The sequence below is a fragment of the Siniperca chuatsi genome, linkage group LG16, assembly GCF_020085105.1.
Source record: "Siniperca chuatsi isolate FFG_IHB_CAS linkage group LG16, ASM2008510v1, whole genome shotgun sequence".
Taxonomy (NCBI): Eukaryota; Metazoa; Chordata; class Actinopteri; order Centrarchiformes; family Sinipercidae; genus Siniperca; species Siniperca chuatsi.
Window position 1 is genome coordinate 13,903,267 of NC_058057.1, and position 22,699 is coordinate 13,925,965.

General features: G+C 40.7%; 1 protein-coding gene across 1 annotated transcript in view; it reads right to left on the reverse strand.

Annotated features, from left to right (window-relative positions):
- Window positions 1-347: 347 nt before the first annotated feature.
- xkr6b (XK, Kell blood group complex subunit-related family, member 6b) overlaps window positions 348-22,699 on the reverse strand; it is a 60,498-nt gene continuing 38,146 nt past the window's right edge. Inside the window, exons 2-3 of the mRNA XM_044168812.1 lie at window positions 7,970-8,166; window positions 348-7,168 (exon numbers count right to left, since the gene is read on the reverse strand). Of these exons, the coding sequence (XP_044024747.1) occupies window positions 6,198-7,168; window positions 7,970-8,166 (1,168 nt within the window). The 3' untranslated portion in view covers window positions 348-6,197. The remainder of the gene's footprint in view (window positions 7,169-7,969; window positions 8,167-22,699) is intronic.

The window sequence follows — 22,699 nt, forward strand, 5'->3', positions numbered from 1 at the left end:
GGGCCGGTCAACTTAGACCTTCATTTATCATTCTTATTAGTACATCTGTTTGGTGACATCACACACAGTAATCCCCAGCATAACTCCACACAACACATCAACCTGCAGAGGTCTAATCAAAGTAAATGAAAACACCTGTGTGGGCATGCAGGCCTTTAACTAGCTACACTTCAAGATGCACTAATCACAAGCTAAAACATTTATTGTAAAGCATTATATTAGGTCACATTCACTAAACTTTAGCCCAAAGTGTGTAGGCTCAAATCTGACACCTTTGCAGGCCACATTTTGCAGCTGCTTTCATCTGTTGAAATGTGAAACGTGCATGTGAATACAGTACTGATATATTGCACTTTCAAATACTATATTTATTTTTCTCTTCTGGGATGAACAGTCTGATATATGAATCTACAGTAAGGCTTAACATTACATTTTCAGCATAATATTTCTCTTTTCATCTAAAAACCAAAACATACAAAAAGAACTTTAGCACCATATGTTATTAATAGTATTCATATTGTTCCCAAAAATAGGACATCAGTTTTGCTTTTTTAAAGAACGGGGATTCCATGAAACAATTTACTTACATTTTATATTTAACAACAACAAAGAAATCATTCCTTATAGTTCTCAGTAACAACATAGGTTGTATGAGTACACTTTCATAAAGATGCTACAGATTGTAGCAAATTTGCTTACTGACATTGTGCCAACCTTTGGAATACCCCAGATAAATCATATAGTCTAGGGAGTATCCTGATAGATTTGTGAAATACACCAACAAGCTAACACAATCTAGAAATTGATTGAATATAAACAAAGCAATATTTCCCAACACCTTTGATAACAATTTCAAAAATCAGCAGCAATTAATATGACAACCATAGTCGCTTCATTGGAATATCAAATCCATTTTTAAACAAAATATTACAGCCAATTCTACAATAACAACAAAAATAGATACACACAGATTAAGGACATATAGATGACAGGAATTTACAACACAGCAATCACATTCTATTTTTTTTTTTACCCAAATTCCAGTAGCAGAAGTACAGTTGTGCTCCTGTGCGTTTGCCAAAAAGATGCATTTTGTCATCTACCAGTTTCATTCTCTCAGAGAAAAGAAAGAGAAAAAAAAATCCTAGTGCAGATTGAATCATAGTAAAACAAAAACATACTGTATGCTGAAACCAGTATAATAAACATTGTATAAGTAGAGTAACTGTTGGTTTTTTGTGCAGATCGGAAAATTAAAATGGCACCATTGAGAGTTGAGTTCTGCTGTAAACTGTTTGGATTTGAGGTGCTAGCTCTCGAGCATTTTGAGACTGCAAGTTTATGGGGCGCAGGCCCTCTCAGTCAACCGGAAGGCTATGCTCTCAGAAAGTCAAAAAGTGGACTCTGGAGTCCACAGTGGTAGCACCTTTTAAATGTATTTATTCAGCACCAGGTTATTAACAAAAATTAAAGAAGGATCAAAAGTAAAAGAAGAAAATGCACCGTTTTATCATCTGAACATACTGCTCCAATGGTCTAACAGATGGTCATGACACAAAGGTACATACTTAAACCAAGTCAAACACTACAATGACCTGCTGCTACACATTAATGCAGAAATCAGAGGGTTTGTTGTGCAGTCGAGGGCACATACATGCTAAATGTTGCGGGTCACCTCACAATGAGTTCTAAAGGCATGCTGGGAGGTGGTGGGAAAACCGGGAAATGAGGTTATTCAAAAGTGAATCAGTGATCGGGCCTGTTTCATCATTCCATTGTAAGAAAATGCAACATAAGTGATTTATTTGCGCATTTTGTCATCATTGACTTCTTCCATGTTTTATTCCAACTGCAGGCATTATTGTTTTGGCTAGAGGATGTATTGTTCACACGAGACAAACGACACAGAAAGTTTACGTCTTGGCACTACAAATCATTCATCATTGCAAGACAGAAGATGTAAAGGCATAGACAAAAGTACTAAACAATCATTGACCACATCGTTCAGTATCGTGGCTGGCATCTGTTAAGACTATCCATCTAACAGTCCAAAACTAAGCTCAGTCCAAATGGCTAATTGTAACTCGCTGAATCTACTGGGGCTGTTGTGATTCAGCTTATTCAAACGGAATAAAGATGAGGAACCCTATGTTCAAGTACGGAAGATGTTCAGTATTGCCTTTCTTTTTCTCCTATGTCTTAAACAGAACCAATACCTGGGTTTCACACAGTACCCACCACTTGGTTCTGTCACACACTGAAGTTTAGTTATAACACTGTAACTAGGAAACAGTACAGTCCTGTAGATGACAACGTGAATGAAACTGTAAGACTAAGTAGCGTTGGAGATTGAGGTGTGAGCTGACAGAACTGAGAACTTGGCTTGATCTGGTTTTGGGCAGACAGACAGGGAGAATATTGTTTGGTGTTGTCATCATCTTGGTGAGTGTGCTGGCACATGAAACAAGTAAAGAAAGACATTGGCATTGTTGTTTGCGGACCTGGCTGCCATGGCTGGATTGAAGCACCCAAAGTAACAAGGCACAACAAGGACTGAGAAGAACAAGCTTGCTGTTCAAACGCTCTTGCTGTGTGTTGTGGCTGTCGAGGGATGTGGAGTTGGGCAGGTAACCTGACAGAAACAATTCTCTGTAGGGGATTTCTTTGTGACCTTGTTTATGGTATAAAGTATGGCAGCCTGAATACTACACTGTACAGTATAGAAACGGCTTCCACTTGCACTCTTGTGTAGCTTAGCTCTTGAAACCCGTTTATAATTTAAAGAAAACAAGAAAAAATATAAAAACTAAAACCCACTTATTAACCAGCTTCTATAGCTAATCATTTTCACTAAATATAGAATGTGGCAAAATGGTGATTGTTCTGTAGAAATACTTAAAATATACTGCATGTTATAAAAATCCAGATTTCTACATATAGACTCTTTGTAGACTTAATTAAAACCAATTAGTTTAATTAACTGTCATTACTACTATCCTAATGACACAGTTAAGCAAGCATAAATACTCTGCGTTTTACAACATGAAGCACCACTAGATGAAATGCAGCCCAGTTGTACATAATCTTGTCTATAATGCTATATAACACCGTCGTCTCCCACACACACACACACAAAAATGAATGAATCACAGTGTATTTGCACCTGATTTGGACATGTGTCCACGTTTGGAAAAGGTCAGCAGTGTTTAGAAAGGATACGCCAGGCAGCCAACTACCACAAAAAAATGCCCCTCCCCCTAATAATAAGAATGGGTAATCATTACCAAGAAAACAAAATGTGCAAACTGTAATTTAGTGATACAATCCCAGCCGAGGAGTGGTCCAGGATGCAACATGTTAAGGAAAAAATGGAGACCCTTGAGGACATGCCTGGGGATGAGAACTGCATTGAGACACCCCTGAGTCAGCTGGTTCAGTGGTCTTGTTTGTTGGTCCTGAGGAACCCCTGCATTGGCTGTTTTGCTTGTTTTTTTTAAGTTTTTTTTTTTAGTTTAACAATACTTACAATTTATTATTCATTCATTGACTAACTATTAACATGGCTGTTCATTCACTACAACAGAGAGGAACTACTCTGGCTACTATGGTAAACAATGAACAAGTTGGTTGTTTGCATACTCATGTATATCTATACATATGGTGTGTTGGATGTTTGCTCCAACCTAGCTGACCCAACAGTTCTCAATTACTCAGGGCTGAACATCGCTTTTAAGCTGAAGGGTGGCGGACCCTGGATGTTGAAGCTCTTGGTTATGGCAGTGCACCTCATTGCATGTTCTCATGTCAGGATCTCCAGTTGTTCAGCCTCAACCCCATTGTTCAGTTACCAGAGAGTGTGAGAGTGTTTCACTGGAGGGTACCAAGGCCCAGCACCGCAGAGATGGGGAAGAGGGCGGAGCAGCAACCAAGGATGGAGCCGAACAATCGGCGAGAGAGAACAGAACTGTGGAAAAGGGCTGAGGAGACACACAGACAAGCCTGCGTACACACGCAAGCATACTTACATCCCCTAATGCATACTGTAGGTTGTACAGTACATGCTGAAAGGTAAACACTTATCTTTCTCACACAGGCATACAAGGAATCATCCTCCATACTCCAGTCAGGCCCTTTATCATGATCTGTTCTCATGTTCTTTTCCAACCCTGGCAAAAAACCCCTCTCACCACCTTTGGCCTGGACTTACATGGCATCGGCCTTTTACAGTACGATGTTAGCAGGCACGTGTGGCCACAGCTAAGCAGAAAGCCAGTAAGCCAGGAGAAAGGAATCTCTGTTTTGTGTAGGGCTCTTGGCCATCCCTTGTTGGGTGCATTTGTACTAATGCCTCATACTAAAGTCATGCCAAACACTGCAATGTAAAAAACACACATTATATATTCAGATGAATCATTTGAGTAAATAGATAAAATTGGAGTATGAAATGCATTCATTTTTCTCATGAATTGTTCAGTAGCCCTCGCTGGAAATTTTAGTCAAGCTCCTTTGACATAGAAGGCATGTTTTTTTTATTTTATTTTATTTTTGTCATGAGTGAATACAGTGGTCTGTATCTGTAGTGGAGAGCTCCCGCAGGTTCAGCTGGGAGATGTATTTCAGTGTATAATTGCACACATTTTGGAAGGACTCATTCTACTGGTTCAAGGGGGCAGATAAGTTGGAAAGACAGTACTGTAAGATGCGATTTGGCTTTGTTTCAACTGCGCTAGCAGGTGCCGGAACAGTTGCCCTGTACACCCATGTAAGAGTATAACCTCTTTGAGGGCACACTGATGTTGAGGAGTATACCTTTTAACACTGCACTGCACAACATTTTTTGTTATGTAAAAAAGTGTGTGTTCTGGCAAAATATAGTTATGTCAATTACTATAAATGTGGACACAAATACGCACTGAAGTATAATAGCATAGAAATATCTTCCCAGATTTGTCATATTTTTTTCAAGAACTTATAACAAGTCTTTGCACCCAATACGCATATATTAATAAACCTAAAACATTTGTTGATAAGAAAACAAAATAAGGAGGTTGGATAAGGGAGTACTTTCTAGGATTCAGAAGGGAATGGTGGAGGATTCTTTGAAGGCTGTCTTTGCACTTTTAAAAAAAGTGCGTTTTAACACACAGTTGTACCCTTCTACCCTTTGCTAAACACATACAATCTTTTAAAAAAAAAGTCTTTGGAATGTTTCTTACTATGATTTTCTACCCACCAATTTAGAAAATGTTGTGCTCATTTCAACTACATTCTACATTCCTTCCATTGTGTTTTTTCACCTCAGGTGCTTATCTTAATATTTTGTGCTTTCACAACTATGAGCAGAAATGACCAAGTAAGGCGTGCTGTTACAGCTTGCCTCCACTGGAGGGCAGTCTGCACTGTAAAAATTGAATATGTGGGTGGAACTGATTGAAGGTCAGTGTGCTTCTTTTTTCTTCCATACATGATGCGATTACGATTTAGGATTTTGAACAAAAATAGTACAGCCAGGAAATACTTGAGCCACGTAAGCTCACAGAAGGGAGAATCCATTTTGAATTGCTTCTCTTAGACACATCTTTGATTGTGTCCTTTCTGTAATAGTATCATGATAGAAATTTCAGTGCTTTTTAATTTAAGGGCTAAGGACATGGTAAACATTATCATACATTTCAATAATTTACATAAAGAATGGCAGTAAATGTTGGGATGTGCAAAGACCTGGCCCCTCGGAGACTCTCCTCCATCATTCCCATCAGGCTTTGCGCCAGTCCCATGTCACAGGGACGTACAATATGCCCTTCACAATTATTCACAGGTTGAATCACCAATACAGTATAATGCATTAAACACATTTCATAATGAAACATTCATATGTTATCTACACACTCATACAGAACCCTCCTCTATCAATGTAGAGGGAATTATATGAGACTTCTGTATGTATCACATAAGATATTGTAGGTTCATAATTTTCTCTCGGGACTGTATTGTTTAGACTGTCTTGACAGATTTTCAGTTGACAAAACACACATCTCCTGCAGAAAAATTGAATGATCATAGAGGACAGAAGAGAAGAGAGCTGAGTCAAATGGAAAGAGATAATATCTGGAGAAGAGGAAGAGCAGAATGAAAGAAAGGAAACGCATGTGCATCGTTGTGTGTAAGAGGAGGTGACAGAGCTGTGGGTGATGCCTTCAGAGGGAGGATTCGTACTGCAGGAGTTCATAAAGAAGCGGGCCATCCCTATACCTGATGCCCACCGCATTAGGGCTAATGTACTGCAGCACATTTATGGTCCTGCGCAGGCGCCGATCCACAAAGTGTGCATCCCAGGCTGGGTAGCGTTTTCTGGGCATGTCTATCTTGATGAGAGGACCCTCAGGCCGGATAGGCCTGCCAGCTGCATCCACAGGCTCTGTGGACCTCACCTGGAAAACCGGAAGGCAGGTGTCCGTGGCTGTTTCATCGGACTCCTCATGTTCCCCTGCCAGACCCCGTGTGGGGGTGGCCTGAGAGCCACGGGGGCCTGGAGTGGGTGCCATGGGCTCGGCCTCGGGGGGTAATGGAAGGCCCCACAGCAGCTCAGCACAGCAGGAGCTGGCTAGCACCCTCAGCCGAGGGCCCATGGGGTGTAGAACACCGTAATAGAGAACCATACAGGCCACACCTGAGGCAAAGCACAGGAAGACGCCACAGAGGGCAAAAGAGGCATAGGCGTCAGTGGTGGCTGGGTCGCGGTACGCATACCAAAGGGAGCTGAGGATGGCATTCTCTAACAGTACTACTGTGTAATAGGCCACCATTCTGTACCGCGTCCGGCCCTCACGTACATTGAACCAACAGAAGACATAGACCACGCCCACCACCATGTTGAACAGTACCTCCTCCCACTTGGACATGCAGAAGTCGGTGCCACCATGGATGACCCAGAAAGCCATGGCACACCAGTGGAGCACCACAAAAATGCCAAAGTAGATGTGGAAAACAGAGGCAAATAGGGCAAGGGAGAGCACCCGTGAGGAGATGGTAAAGAGGCGCCAGAACAGATGCACCAGGGCACCTCGGTAACTCATGCTCTTCTTGTCGTCACGTGAATCACGGAGGAGTTTGTGGTAAGAAGCTAGCACCCAGGCCAGGGACAGGAGGGAGGACATGGCAGAAACACCTGGGAATATATAGAAAGAGAGAGTAAGAGTAAAAGCAGAGAAAGACTAAGAATGGCAAGAATGAGAGATATTGACAGATGATGTTAGATGGTTCTAAAAACATCAGAAATTGAAAGAAAAATCCAGTTTCATTTGAAACCTAACCCAAAGAATTATGGTTTTATCTTGACTTGGCTGCCATTCCACTTACTGTATACAGTACGTTTTATTTCAGCCAAAGCAATCCATCACATTTTTGAAAGGCATATTATTACCAAGATCATCATAGGTCATTCAGTCAACACAGTCTCCATATAGTGCACCAATTCAGTTTCCTTAAGACTTGTATAATAGTAGAGACAGCAGATATGTCAGAGCAGTAACCTGCTGCATGAAAAATGATAGAGGATTATCTGCAGAGCAGCAGCATGGTGCCTCTCAGCAAATGTATTGATGGTATTTCTATAGACACCCAGACAGGGAAGGGTATCACTTGTTATGATTGAATTGCCTTCCTTGGGGAGCTGTATTGCATGAGGAAACTGGAATTGTAAAAGATGTTTCAATAACAAGAGTGATGAATGTTGGAAATAGGATACAACAGTGGAGAATATTGCACACTGTAAATAAAGTGATATGTGAACTTCACAGAAAAATGGATTGTCAGGTGTAAAATACAGAAGCATGTCAGCATCATGCGATAACCACAGTATGACACACAGTATAATGCAAAAAAGGCAGAGATGAGAGATGTCTTGAACTACACACAAACAAAATTTGACTCGAGTGTTGCTCGTATAGAGCCTTAGGGAAACCCTTACACTGCAGCCACTCAGCCTTGTTGCTCTGGATCATGATGCAGAGCTGCAGCACCAGCTGAGGGGCGCTTTCTAAGAAGGTCTCTAGCAGTCGCAGCATGTTGACATCGGCATACTCGTACATCATAGCCCAGTAAAAACGCCGCTGGTTCTCCTTCTGCCGGTGACTTTGTATACCGAGGTACATGGTGCGGATGTACCTGCAGAGAGAGAAAGGATGGACTGTAAGACAATCCCAACATTCTGGTATGTATCCAATAATAAATATTTTACTGTCTTGAAATATTAATTAAGGCTCAAGAACACTCATTGACATCGATATTATATCTTTCCTACCCAAAGCAATGCGTAAATTCACTGTTCAGCACACCTGCACATGATTGAGTTTTGACAACACTAGAGGGCATACTTAGCTACACTTTTTAATACACAATAAAATATATCAATCTGCATTCATGAGGAGTTTATCATTGCATTCTGAATTAGTTAAAGGGACTTTTCAGATGTTTACCGATGAATAAAGTTGACTTTAATGGAATGAACACGTAAAGGATTTGACAAAAATGTGTGGATTTTGAGTGCCACATACATTTTTGTGAACACAAACATCAAAGCAAGAAGCTGTCATGATAACAGAAAAAATAAAGAAAAGAACACCAATGTAAGTATGACTGAGGGGGAAAAAAACATGAAACTTGAAGAAAAATTGTTCTAAACTTAAATAATAATGAAAAAACACCTTACAGAAAACTCCACCTCTACATCCAACTAGAGGACACTCAAAAAGTCTCTCACAATCAAAACAGCTGCTTCCTTAGGCACCAAGTAACTACTTGCATATCTTAGCAGCTTTACTAAGATGAGAATGAGAAACTACAATGAGAAAAACGTCACTGGTATGGCCTGATTAAAAACATTTTAGCAATCTTCTCTCTTCCCTTTTTTCCCTCTAAAGGTGTGGAAATTGAACTTGTCATAGAACACATACAGTAAGCAAGGCAATACTCATTCTCTTAAGTGCACCACATGACCCATATGGCCAGCTGCTGGACTGGCTATTTTCATGACTGATGGGGTTTCATTATGGTGAAGTGACTCTGGTGAAGCCAGGGAGATGGTAGGTAATCTAGCTGAGAAGTGGCAGTTAATTGAATCAAGCTCCTGTTGCAATCAAAGCTGTACCAATGCTTTTTTTTTTTTTTAAAGGACAAGACACGAGAGTTATTGTGTGCTGTTGAGCAAAAATGTAATATGCTCAGGGCTGTGATATAGCTAATTAAGATCATAATCTTCTTTGGGTATGGATTTTGAAATGGAGCGCTGCAGTTGGAGCCGCCAATTACGGAAATTAGGAAAACATTTAGCAGATCACAGCTTTGGACAGGAACATCACACCATATGCTTGAAAATGCATGGTAAAAAACATCAATCCATCCAACAAAAGAAAATCAAGAATACAAAAGGAATGAAAATGGCATTCTGGTGGGCTTTTATCCTCTCCAATCTGTAAACAACTTTAGCTCTTCAAACATGCTAACCCAAGTCTGGCTGTAGAGAAAACAATCACTAAAACCAGTATGACAGTTATAGTGGTTTATGGTTATCTTAACAGTGACTTCAGCCATTGCATATTGGGTGGTAGCTGCAGGGCCTATCTGCCTGAGCTGGCAGAGTGGCCAAATAAATCCAGCACTTGATGTGAAGGCAGTCAACCGAGGACAATAGTGTAGCAAGGACAGAAATAGACTAGACAGTAGCACTCCCCAAAACAAATTGAGAGGCCATGGATCTAAATTCAGTTCCTAAAAGTGAGACACAAATTCACTAAGCAAAACAAACAAAATCAGGAAATGCTTATGAGTGGTTTTCAACATAATTAGCTTCTGCATTAGCTATTGGGGAAGAGATTACTGCTTAATTTGAAATGTGGCTGAGAACAGTTCACTGTAAAGAATGCATCGTATAGTAGGGTTTGATTACTTTTGGTTATTGTTACAAGATTTCAGCACTCTAAACAGCTCACCAGACCTTCAGTTAAATGTGATAATGGGAACATGAAATACATCTGGTACATGTGCAAGGCCTGAGAGGCCATTGTTTCTCACTTTTTGTTTATGTTGTGCTCACAAAATAATTGATGATCTCGACATACACTTTGTTTTCCAGGGATCACAAAATAATTATCCATTACCAAACCATGAGACATTATTTTAATGGAACACATTTGCTATGATCTTGAGAAAATGTATTTGAGGCTGTTGTTTTTACAGAATTACTATTTACAGTATAATTTATTATATGCTGAGATCACAACACAGAAAAAAAACACTTTCCTTACTCTCTTCTTCAAATATAAATTTGACATTTATAAGGAAAAAAGACATATCTAAAAACAAACTAGGAAACTAAATTGGATTGGTCTTTTTTCTGCCCACAACAAAGCTCCCTCTGCTTCCCTTTTCTTTTTCTGACAAAGTTGGCAAACCTCTACATGGTCCAGTCTGCCAGTCAGACAATCAATTAGCTAACCTGAAAAGACAGCCAGAGTTGGGTAAGAAACTGAAGAAATGAAACAAAAGAACAAAACATTCGGCACACAACTGCAGCTGCAGTATTAGTGTAGAGACTTGAAAAACTAGCTGTGGAATTAGGTACATTTTAGCAGCTGTGTTACAGTAGCTCTCAGAGACATGAATGAAAAAGCTTATATAAAGATGTGGCTGACAAATATGCAGTGAATCATTATATCCAACATTCAAGTGTTTCGTCATACAATGTAGAGTACACATATTGTATACAGTTGTTATCCATTCTTTAGTGTAACAAAAGATACACAAAATATGATCTTCTGTCCCTAGCACTGTTATGGCATCCTCTACCCACTGAGTCAAGGCTGCTAATGCCTGGAGTAATCAAAAATAGAGAAAGGTTCTGGCTGGGCAAGGAAATTTAGGAGCACAGGAATGGTGGTCTTTCTCGGGACAGTGGACAGGGGGATCAAGAGAGGGTGCAAAATGGACAAAAGTTTTTTGGGATCAATAGCTCTGGGCTGTAAGAGGCACCATTATATCCAGAGGTAAAGGCTGGCATTCCGTGACATTTTCAGTTGGACTGGTAAATGTCAGATGGAACAAGTCAACCCGTCTCCCTCACTAATGACATGCCACAGAGACCTACACAGGCCCTTTGTCTCCATCCCCCAATTTCCATTAGTCTGTGTGTTCCACTGATACGTCTCGCTGGTCTGTAGCGCCTCCGTCAGAAACAGTAATCTTCAGGGCCTCCATAGCTGTCTCGCTTTGAAAAAACAAGACTCTACAGCCATGCTAGTGGCTCTGTGAGGCTGTACTTTGCCACAGCGGTGCTTTGAGCTAAATGCTGATGGCAGCATGTTACGATGCTCACAACAACAAAGCTAACTTGTTGATGTTAAGCAGGTGTTTACCATGCACAACACCTTTTTTTAGCATGTTAGCTAATATTTGTTGGAGAGCATTAAACACAAAGTACAGCTGAGGCTGATGGGAATGTCATTAATTTTGCAGGTATTTGGTTATAAAACAAAGTATTGGACAAATTAAACTTTTTACCTAATGGCGGCGCTAGATGAAAAGTTGTTAAAATACATCCTGTGTGGAATTGATCCAACAGTTGTGGAGACATTTAACTCAAAGCCACCAATGTGAACATCATGGTGGCACTAAAGTAAATGTCATGGGATCACCAAAGTCATTAGGATACATTATCTGGGAAACACGAATGTCTGTACAAGATTATTCACCAAATCATCCAGTAGATGTTGAGATATTTCACAGCATAAGTGAAAACTTTGACCTGCTGGTGGCGCTAGATGAAAAGTCAGAGAATCACCAAAGTTGATAGGATTTATCATCTGGGCAAAATTATATCTGTTCCAAATTTCATCCATCCAATAGTTGTCGAGACATTTCACTAAAAAGCAGAAATGTGGATTAACGTCTGCCATTTCTGAATAATTTACGAATAATTTCCAAGATGTTTTCTGGAAAGAACTAAGTAATTTGTCACTAATTATAGGGAAAAAGAGACAATGTTCAGTGTGTACATTTGCAATGAATTAATTAGAATTAATTGCTAGTGTAACCTAGAGAGTCTTTTAGTAAGGGCACAGCAAATCAGCTGAAAATTTGTTCGACAGGCAAGTAAGACTATTGTGAATAAAATCTTCAATAATAAATGCTTTAAAATAAAATTTTATATTGGGATTTTTCAAGGACATTCCCATTTCCTTAAATATTAGTACCAAATTATATTGTTCTTTCCAGGAAACTTACTAGAAAATAATTTGAAAAAAATGCTAAAAATGTCAACCATCCGACTGACAGACAGACTGACATTGCCATTGCTAGAGCCACACCGCAAATGTGGCTTAAAAAAAGGAATCGCCATGGACGATATAACAAGGTATGGATATCTGGTTTGATATTTCCTCACCACTGACTTAGTATCAGCAGTGGCACTCACTTGTATTTTGCTTAGTGTCAATACTATCGCCTGTCATTCATTTTAAAGAGCCTACTGTATGTGCAATAATTCATACTTCAGCTCTGATATTCTAGCACAAAAGGCTGAATGAGAGTTCCCACTGTACACATCCACCCCTTTCCTCTCTGATAATACACTTTGTTAGTTCATATTCCCTTGGTTTCAGCAAAAAAAAAACTTGTACAGTTGAACACTTTGGGTTTCACGGCTGTCAGAAATATGTGAACTCACTTCATCACGTCTCCAACACACACACACACAGTGCATGCCTTCGCAAGAATCTCACACACATCCCGTGAATGTGATGCACACCGTTAACACTCCCACAGTGCATTTTTCAGATGTAGTAACACAAATGGTTCTCTAAAAATAAGCAAACACAAACACACACACACACACATGCGTGCACAAGCACACTTGTCAGCACTGTAGGTAATAGGGGATTTCCTTTCTATTCCAGACACATTTGTCAGATGGATCTCTCTCTGTCTTCCTCCCCTCGCCTCCCGCCCACACTCCACTTAGGCTGTGGTCCACTCCTTCATGCTTTCCTCTCCCCCCTTCCCTTTTAGCTCCATAGCTCCTCTACAGGGCTCCTCATGAATTATTTGTGGCGAGATCATAGCGATCGCTCATGGCTCGTTAAGCTGCGTACGCATGGCCTAACATCTCGACGCTGTGCCGGGGTCACGTTCCAAGCTCAGCCGTCTGCTATTGCTGTCGAGACACAGGCAACTCACACAGACACACACACACAATCACAAACACACCATCTTCAGAAATGCAAGATTTGCTTTTATCTGAAATTGACTAACTAAAGGAAGACATCCGCTGTAAAGCCCAGCTACAGATATGAAGCTGGAGTTACAAGGTTTGCATGAGTAGACATTTTGAGATCTGAGCATGAGCTGCAGTGAGGGACAGGCGGAATGACAAACACACACACACACACGCACCATGTGGACGACTTGGCCATGTTGTTCCTCCCTCTCCTCCAAAGTCATTGACCGATGAGTCATCCAACCACCCTTACACTAATCCCTTGAGTGGGTGGTTAGAAGGATCACACACACACACACCTAGCTAAGTTTAACAGCATCTGTCTCCGAAGTCATGCTCGTGGGAAGGCTCAGCGGCTCAGACTGCATTCATATCTTGTCATAAGCTGATTCATAAGAAGATCACAAGTACTATTACAGCAGCATGAAGCTGAGCTTATGCATCGTCTGTTAACAGGTGGAATCTGGCAGAACACTAAGCATAGGGGACACATAACATACGCAAGGCCTGAGGGTTTATGAAAAAGTGTGTGTGTGTGTAAGGTGGAGGCAATGCCAGCTGCAATGAGTCACACCCTGAGTCACTCCAAGGGGCCGCACATCGACTCTCAATGAGGTTTAACCCTCCTTTATCAGGGAGATTTAAATTCTCCCTCTTTTGCCTGGTATCTTCACTTCTCTGTGTCTTTCTCTCTTTTCATAACACCCCACCTCGCTTCCTTGACAGAGTTCAATTTCCGTGTGTGCAAATTTTTCTTCTTTTTCGATGCTGATTTTTTTCTGAGGAAAGTGGTGGAGGGTGTGTGTGTAGGAAAAGGGGTAGCAGTTACAGCAGATACTGCCTATTCATGGCCATTCTGTGTCCTGTCTACCTGTACTGTTTGGCTCTGCTTGCTTTTTCATTTAGATTTTAGATTATATCAGAAAATCCAATAATCATGAATGCAACTTTAGAAAACACCCCATGTCTCTTTATGTTGTCTAACAATATTGTTTTTAAATAACCACCATTTGAAAAAATATTGCCTTTTACTAGATGCTGACATGAAAGTACACACTCACTGCACAACAGGAGTAACAATTACTATGAGGACTAACATTGAAAAGAGTTGCAAACAATTCTAAGATGCAAACATATTTTGAATTATTAAATACAAACTCAATCTACCTGCATATTGGAGCTTACATGATTATGTCAATTTATTAATTAGTTGATTGACAGGAAATTAATGGGTAACTACTATAATAAGTCATTGTTTAGGAGGTCATTAAAAAAGCCAAACATTTGATGTTTCTAGCTTCTAAAATTTGAGGATTTGCTGCAATAATTAAAAAAAACATTTTAATCAGATTAATTGATAATGAAAATAATTGTTAGTTGCAGTCCTACTGCATATTGATCTGGATGCTCTGGTCAGAAGGTTTCTCAGATCTTTTGGTCCAACTTGAGTTACCCTTGTTATATGAAATTCCTCTATTTGATAATTTCTAATCTTGTGGTTTCTCCATGTCCATTGCCCCAAGTCTGCCCCTATAACTTTCTAGGATGCTAGTGTATAACTGTTATTGTAAAGTGTAGAAAAGTGACATGTTCTTCCCTCTAGGTCTGCACAGCCCTCTGTCTGCACCTGGAGATACCTCACTGGGATGGCAGCAGTGGGAACACACAGATGGCTGTCTATGTATGATTGGCTAATAGCATTTCTAGTAGTATTCTGTTGATTTTTCAAAGGAGAAAGTAATCTTTTCACTCAGCCATTGTGTGGTCAGCAGTACGGGTCAGCTATAGAAAAACTGGCAGCATTTCAGTCTCTTGCTCAAGGACACCTCAGAAGGCCGTCTCACAAATCTGCCATCCTTTTGCCCTTTACAGTAAATGAAAGTATCACAGCTCCGGCGGGAGCTTAACAGTGATGTCAGTGTTGTTATTCATTATTCGCCAATTTGTACAGTGTCAAAGGAAACTGTTATAGCAAACATCTCTTCAACTCAGCATCTTAGCTTCTCTGAGAGAGGAATAGGAAATGAAAATATAACATAGGTGTTTTCAAATAATGTTAACAATTACATTGGTCAAGATTTTTGCACTTTCCAGAAACACTTTGTGGCTCAATGTGGTTCAGTGGGCTTCCCCTTTAACAGTGTACCACTGATCCTACATCAGATATGTCTTTATCCTCCTTATGGCAGCGAATAGCCCTGGATGAAAGGCTGGCTGAGTTGAGATCTGAGTCCCACAGGCGAGTCAGATACACTCACATGCAAACACACAACGATCTGTGACCAGTGCCTTTGGGCGATTCCTACACCGAGAGCTGCTGGAATGTTGAATGGAGACCGGGCTGACATGATGCAAGCTGAAAGCAATGGGGAGCAGCAAGCCGAGATGAGAGATGCTGTGTCAACTCTGCTCCACCCTGTCAGTTCTTGGAGTGCGTACTGGTTAACCACCTCTGACGTCTTGACTAAATATTATCACTGTAATTATAACACTTAATACATCATTTCATGTGGTCCATTAGAAGAAGGTATTTATGATGGACCCAAAAGGTCACTAATGCCAGTGAGAATCTTAACATTTAAATACAAGTTTACTGTAGTATGGTGCTTCATTTATAAACTGACGTTAACTTGTTGGTATCTAGCTTTAACAGCTCAGTTAACCTAATGTTAATCTGCATAAAGCTGTAATTTTCACAACCATGTTGTAGTGGCGAATAAAGTTATTTTTTGTTGTGATAGCAACCTACCAACCTAATTTGTAATGTTATTGAAATTAGTCTATCTGTGTCCAATTTTTTCCTGTAGTACAGAGCAAAATATTTAGCTACTTAAAAACAACTTCATTGCCATTTAGCCCTGCAGCTAATGTCAGACATTTTGGGAAATACTCTTATTTGTTTTCTTGCCAAAAGTTATGAGAAGATTGATACCACTTTCATATCTGTCTGTTAAATATGAAGCTACAGCCTGAAGACAGTTAGCTTAGCATCAAGACTGGAAGCAGGGGAAAATAGCTAGCCTGGCTCCGTACAAAGGTAAAAAATAAAACCGCCTACCAGCACCTCTAAAGTTAAAGGTTATATAGACAACACTTGGTTTTACATGGGTTTATGTGCCAAACTATTTCTTGGCCGTGAGCACTGCCTTCCTGGAGTTTCTGCTGGTTACCTGGCAACTTCACTGTGACGACAAGACACCAGGCATACTGCTAAGAGACAGTCCTGTCTTTATGCTATGCTAAGCTAACGATCTCCTGGCTGTAGGTCCTTACATCTTAAATAAATAAAAATAAATATAAAAACATCAAAAAACTTATCTGTGCACAGAGCACAAAATTATGTCCAGCATGTATAGTAACTCTCCTCTCTTTCCTCTCTGCGCAGCCAGTCATTTGTCAATATTAGCGACGGTCCTCAGGTACCCCACCTCATTGCACTGTGATCACGTAACATTGTGTCACCACTAAGACAAGTGGAAAGCAGAGAAAAGAGAGTAAAAAAGGAAATGGTAGGAAAGGATATAAGATGATAGTGGATGAGGGAGGGAGAGAACAAAGGGGAGGAATGGAAAGGATAAAAGAGAGTAAAGAAGAAGAGTAGTGGACAATGTAAGAGCAAGAGGGGAAGACATGTACATGAGTCAGGTGATCAAGGCCTTTCTGCCTTCAGATGGATGACAGCCAGAGATGATCTAAGATAATTTGGGGTCATTCTCCAATAATGGACTAAAGCATGATAAGGATAAGGAGGTGCAGAATCTGTATCAGTGCTAAAGAGAAGGGATGTTGCCTTGCCTTTCAGATACAGAATGCTATTGATTACTTCAGCTGGGCATTAGCAGCTATCAACAACAATGGGGCTGCACTATCCAATATCCAGATGGGTAATCAAATGAAAGGCATGCTTAATTAAATGATTGATTTGATTCAACAGTTAAAATTGAAACTACATAATGCGGCTCTGACCAACATTTTCAAATGGAGATTACACTGAGACTGAAAGTATACACCAAACCTGCAGTCACTGTAGCCTAAACTCTAAATCTAGGAGGTTTAAGAAGTAGATCTGGCTTGTAAGATTTCCCAAAAACCTTCTTAACATTCAAAACATTCTTCTCCCAAAAACAGCAATGTTCACAGCGTTGTTTTTTTCTTCCTTTTTTGATTTCACAATTCCATCCAACAGCAGTGTTTGTTTGTTTTTGCCTTCTGTGGTTACTCAAGTAGTAGTCATATAGATACTGTTGTCACTTATTGACCAGATGCCTCTGTTTTTCCCATGGTTTTGCTGAATCTACTATTTTCAATGAGAGAACGAAAAGTCTAGCAGTGAAAGATACTTGCAAGACTGCAGATTTACTGTAGAAAACAAACACTTCAGGGCTGAAATTAAACATTTTCATTATAGATTAAACTGCAAGATATTTTTTTGATTAATCGATTGATCTTTTGGTCTAAAATGTCAGAAAATAGTGAAAAATACCTATCACAATTTCCAAAAACCCAGGGTGATGTCTTCAAATGTCTTTTTTTGTGTGACAATCAGTCCAAAACCCAAAGATATTTAGTTTAATATCACATACGACAAAGTATAGCAGCAAATCCTCACAACTGAGAAGCTGAAACTAGAGAATTTTTAGGATTTTGCATGAAAAATTTCGTATTAATTGATTATCAAAATAGTTACAGAAAACACTTACAGAAAATGGTAATGATTTTTAAGATGTGCAATACTCTGCTTCTCACCCACTGCAGGCTGGGATAGGCTCCACTCTCCATATTCATTTTTTTTTTGAGGACATGGCTGGCAATAGCTTTTTGATTTGTTGTTTGTTTTTTAAAGGTTAAAATGTCAGCTGCAGTCATATTTCTGAATTACCTTCTCAAACACACGGCACATTACAGCTGGTTTCGCACCTCTTTTTATCAAATGTACTGTAGAATTTCTACCCGAGACACACACACACACACAAAACGTGCTGCTATATCACTTCCTCTGCCACTGAAAAAACATTTGACAGAATGAGTTTAAATATTAGAATTGGTGGTTATTACAGTAACAGCAATTTGTTACTTGGTGGCCTTCTGCTACCTTAAAATGCTTTCTTTGGAGAGAAATGCCCTGACAGCCCAAAGTGAAATCTTCTTTCTCTCTCCCTTTCCTGCTGTCTGTCCATCACTCTCCGTCTCACCACCACTCCTGTACTGTTTTTGTGGCTGCTCTTCAACTAGAAGAAGGCCCAGATTATGTACGGATTAAGAAGAAAAGGCTTGACCCACTTGCTTTTCAAAGAGCACCAAACCAAAAGGGCCACATGGAGGCTGACTTCCATTCAGTGTCAGCACTTCTGTTGTACTGTGCGAGACACTTGAAGCTCATGTTTATTGCTCTTAAGACTATAATTAGCAGGGCTGGCTTATGGTGTGAAAATGCTTCCCTGACTTGGAGACTGATTGAAAGTTCTCTGTGTAAATCTCCTTTGTGCCTGTGAGTTTTTACCGCTACTATCACATAACCAAAAATACATAATCATCTCACAGTGAGTTTTTTTAGGTTTGATGGGCTTGCTTGCAGGTTAGCTGGCATTATGCATTTTTCGAGCCCCGAAGATAACACAAGAATGGAGGCGAGAGCCAAGTCAGCACACAAGGAGGAAAAAGGGGGAGGGGGGTATAGCGAGGAGAGGCAGTGGAGATAACCGCCAAGAAAGTGGAGGAGAGGAGGCGAGAGGAGGAGAGAATAGAGAGAAGTGACAGTGTGATGTAGTGACAAAGGAAGTGGAAGGAGGCGAGAGGCAGCGAAAGTGGCAAGACAAAGACACAAGGAAAAGCTACTAGAGGTAGAAAAGAACCTGGGGAGTGAGAGGAGAGTGAGAGGAGGGGAGTGAGAGAGAATGAGACCCAGGAGGTAAACTAATCACCGAGCACGCAATGCAATTTTCTGGCTCTGTGCCTCCACTCCACCATACTCCTCCCTCCTTCGCTCTCGCCCCCCCGTCTCGGGGGCTCTTTTTACTATTCCGCTCACACACACTGTCTCTTGCTCCTCTATCTATCAGGCTGTACCATTTCAGCGTTCCCCTCTCCTCTTTAGTACTGCCCAGTAATCCCCTCTGGCTCCCAAAAATGGATTGAGCCACTCTGGCCATCAGCATTCAAAAAAATATGCTGTAGATGAAGGGAAGACTGTTTTAATGAGTAGAATTTGGTGTCACAAACAATTATTATTTAGTGCTGCAAAGTGTTTCTTCAGGCGTTCTTCTGCCACATCTTTATGATGGGGTTTGTGTGTAATATGGTGAATGATGGGAAAATACAAACACAGTCAGCAAGAGGAAAGAAAAATGATATAAAACAGAATCTGTCTGTTTGCATCTGTGCATGCGTGTGCGTAGTGTGCCCTTGCCCCGAGGCGAAGGCATTTAGGAAACGTTTGATATCGCTGCGGTAAAGGTTTGAAAGTGTGTTCAGTCTCTCTCCCGAGAACGTCGGCGGTGCCTGCCTGCCTCACTGTTTTGCAGCACCTTGATGATGATGATAGATGTTCGCTCCAGACATGCAAATAAAGGAGGCGGCTCCCTAGAACTGCGCACATGCTCTCACTCACGAAAACACACGCACAGGCAAACACATACACACTCCAGCACATGTGTATGTTTGACTATGATCAAGTCATCCATTGATATATTAATCTTCCTCTTTAGGGAATATACCCCTGGGAAAATGCAGAAAGCTCCCACACACAGCAGTCTCAAAACTGCCCTATTTTCACAGGCGCACTGACTGGAGAGGAAGATTAGTCACATAATGTGCTAATTTGAAAGATACGAGCCCTTCTCTAAGAGGAAGGTGTGAATGTGTGAGAGGAAAGCGAGCTAGCTCATTATTGACATGCAGTATATGTCAGCTCATCCATCATAAGTGACACTGCTGTTGCTACTGAGGCTTATGGGGACACACAAATACACACACACACTTATAGAAACACACAGACTACAGGATCAATTTCAACAAGCTTATCAAATTTTCACTCTTACACAACAGTATCAGTGTGCACATTCTCTCTGTCTTTCTCCCTCTCTGTCGTAAACACACACATATATAAAATGTGTGCACAGATGCAACCAAATCAGGCTTCAGCACAGACCAACATGTCACTTCCCAAAGCATGTCATGATTATGACATAAAACACCTACACTAAAAACACTTGCACACATGTCTCTTCTGTTTTCAAGTAAAAAACCTGACACACACACACACACAATCACATTTTTACACCAAGCTTCACACCATCAGACGGTGTCACTATGGGAAAGCCCCGAGCCCCATGCTAACCTGAGGGGATCCAATGACACAAAGCATATGTGTGAGCCCCCAACTGCTAGTCACTGACAGGCCCGCTGAGCAAAACCTGTTGTGACAGATCAAAATATAAGCCTGGCAGGCGCAGGGAACGAGAGTGAGAGACAGACAGAGAGAGTGAGCAAGCACATTAAGTGGCCACCATAACAACTAATCCAGAGGTACTTTAGCTATGCGGGGTACTTTAAGGTCACAGACAAGCACTAGTGCAGTAGGGTTGCACAGCAGTCTGAGGGAGATATAGTTACTGACAATGAGGAAAAAAAATTAAGCGTCATCATAGTTTCCTTCAGGAACACACACACAAATATCTCTCTTGCCCATTCCATCAGTTTAAGCCCCATAAACAGCTTCCTCCCATCACCCAAACACTGGCTAACACAATATGATATAAATCCTCTGACACAGCTGCATGGATTCATGGTGTCAGCTTTTCCAGCTCTTAAAAACACACACATACAAGCACACGTAGAGCAGCAGACACAACACACATGTACATACTCAGCTAGGATGAGAACTCCTGGGTCTGCTCTACCTTTCTGGGCTGGGGGTGGTTAGATGGAGGATAGAGGGGAAAAGAGATGTGGGGGATAGGGCCAGATCGATAGAGGTATCCTGGGAACTCTTCCTTTCTTCCATGAATCTATGCAGGGAAGATCGGATGCTGACAGAGCAGATCTAGGCTTCTGCCCCCTCTGAGGGGACTTCATCAGTGTAAGGAGTAAATGATTGGCTGTTTGAGCAGATGCAAACATCCCTCATGCCGTAGTACGTCATATCAATAAAAGCAGTGTGTGTATGATGGCAGGTATATCTTCTTGTCTGCGCCTCAGGATGAAAAGAAAAGGGCTGTGATGTGTGATAAAATACATACTGTGTGTTAAAGAAACAGTGAACATAATGTAGAATGTATGATGTATTGACAACATGACAAGAAGGGTGTGTGTGTTTTTATAGAATAGTTTAAAGATAGTGGCGTAATCTTCATGGGATGTCAAAAAATACACTGGCAGGTACAAGTCTTGTACATTTATAGTATAAAACATGCTGGACTGCAGGACTGTGAGATGTGGCTGAATTTGAAGCTCAAGTATTTGAGAAAGACCCAAAAGTCCTACTGTCGGTCACTTGTACTCATCTATGATATTTGGCTCGTCCTTCACTGGCAAGATTAAATTGTCAAAACATCACTGGCACTCTATAGATATATATAGAATATAGATAGTCGGAAGACGCCAGCAACTTCAATGCAAATTAAAGGAATAGTTTGGCTTTGTGGCCGAGAGTTGTATATATGATATGAGAAGATTGATACCACTCTCATGTCTATGTCTGTTAAAGATGAAGCTACGGCCAGCAGTCAGTTAGCTTAGCTTAGCATAAAGAGTCACTGCTCCCGGCCAAGAATAGTCCAACACATAACTCCCCGTAAGAACACAACTTGATGGCTTTACACTTCCACTTCCGTTTTTTATACAGATTAAACAAACAAGACATAACGTGTTAATTAGTGAGCTTCAGAGGAGCTGGTAGGTGGATTTTTTTTTCACAAACATACCCAGGCTAGCTGTTTTCCTCCTGTTCCCCCCCTGGTGTTAGCTGCTAAACTAAGCTAACTGCCTCCTAGCTGTAGCATCATAACTTCATATTTAACCTGTAATTAAGTTCTTAGGTTAGCGTCAATTCAAACATGTGTGCTGTGATTATCTTTGCCAGTTGAAGTCGTCTGTTTACACGACATCTAGTTGTGAGATAAAGTGCCAAACTGATGTTTAACCACCTAAAAATGGCTATTAGCTAATCATAACTGAGGATTTCAGGGTGGCACCTTGATACATATTTTTCTTCTTAACTGTAGTGCTATTTATCCAACTAGATTGTTTTGGTGGGTGTTGCCGAGTTTTGGAGATATCGTCCGTAGACCTTGTTGTGAGTTTCATGTAGGAACTATCAGTAGAAAGAAAATAACTCCTACATGAAACTGCTCACATCAAATCTGTGGGTTACTTTGAGTAACCGGGTCATGATTTCTGGAAAGAGACATTGCTGTTGAGTTTTTCAAAAGT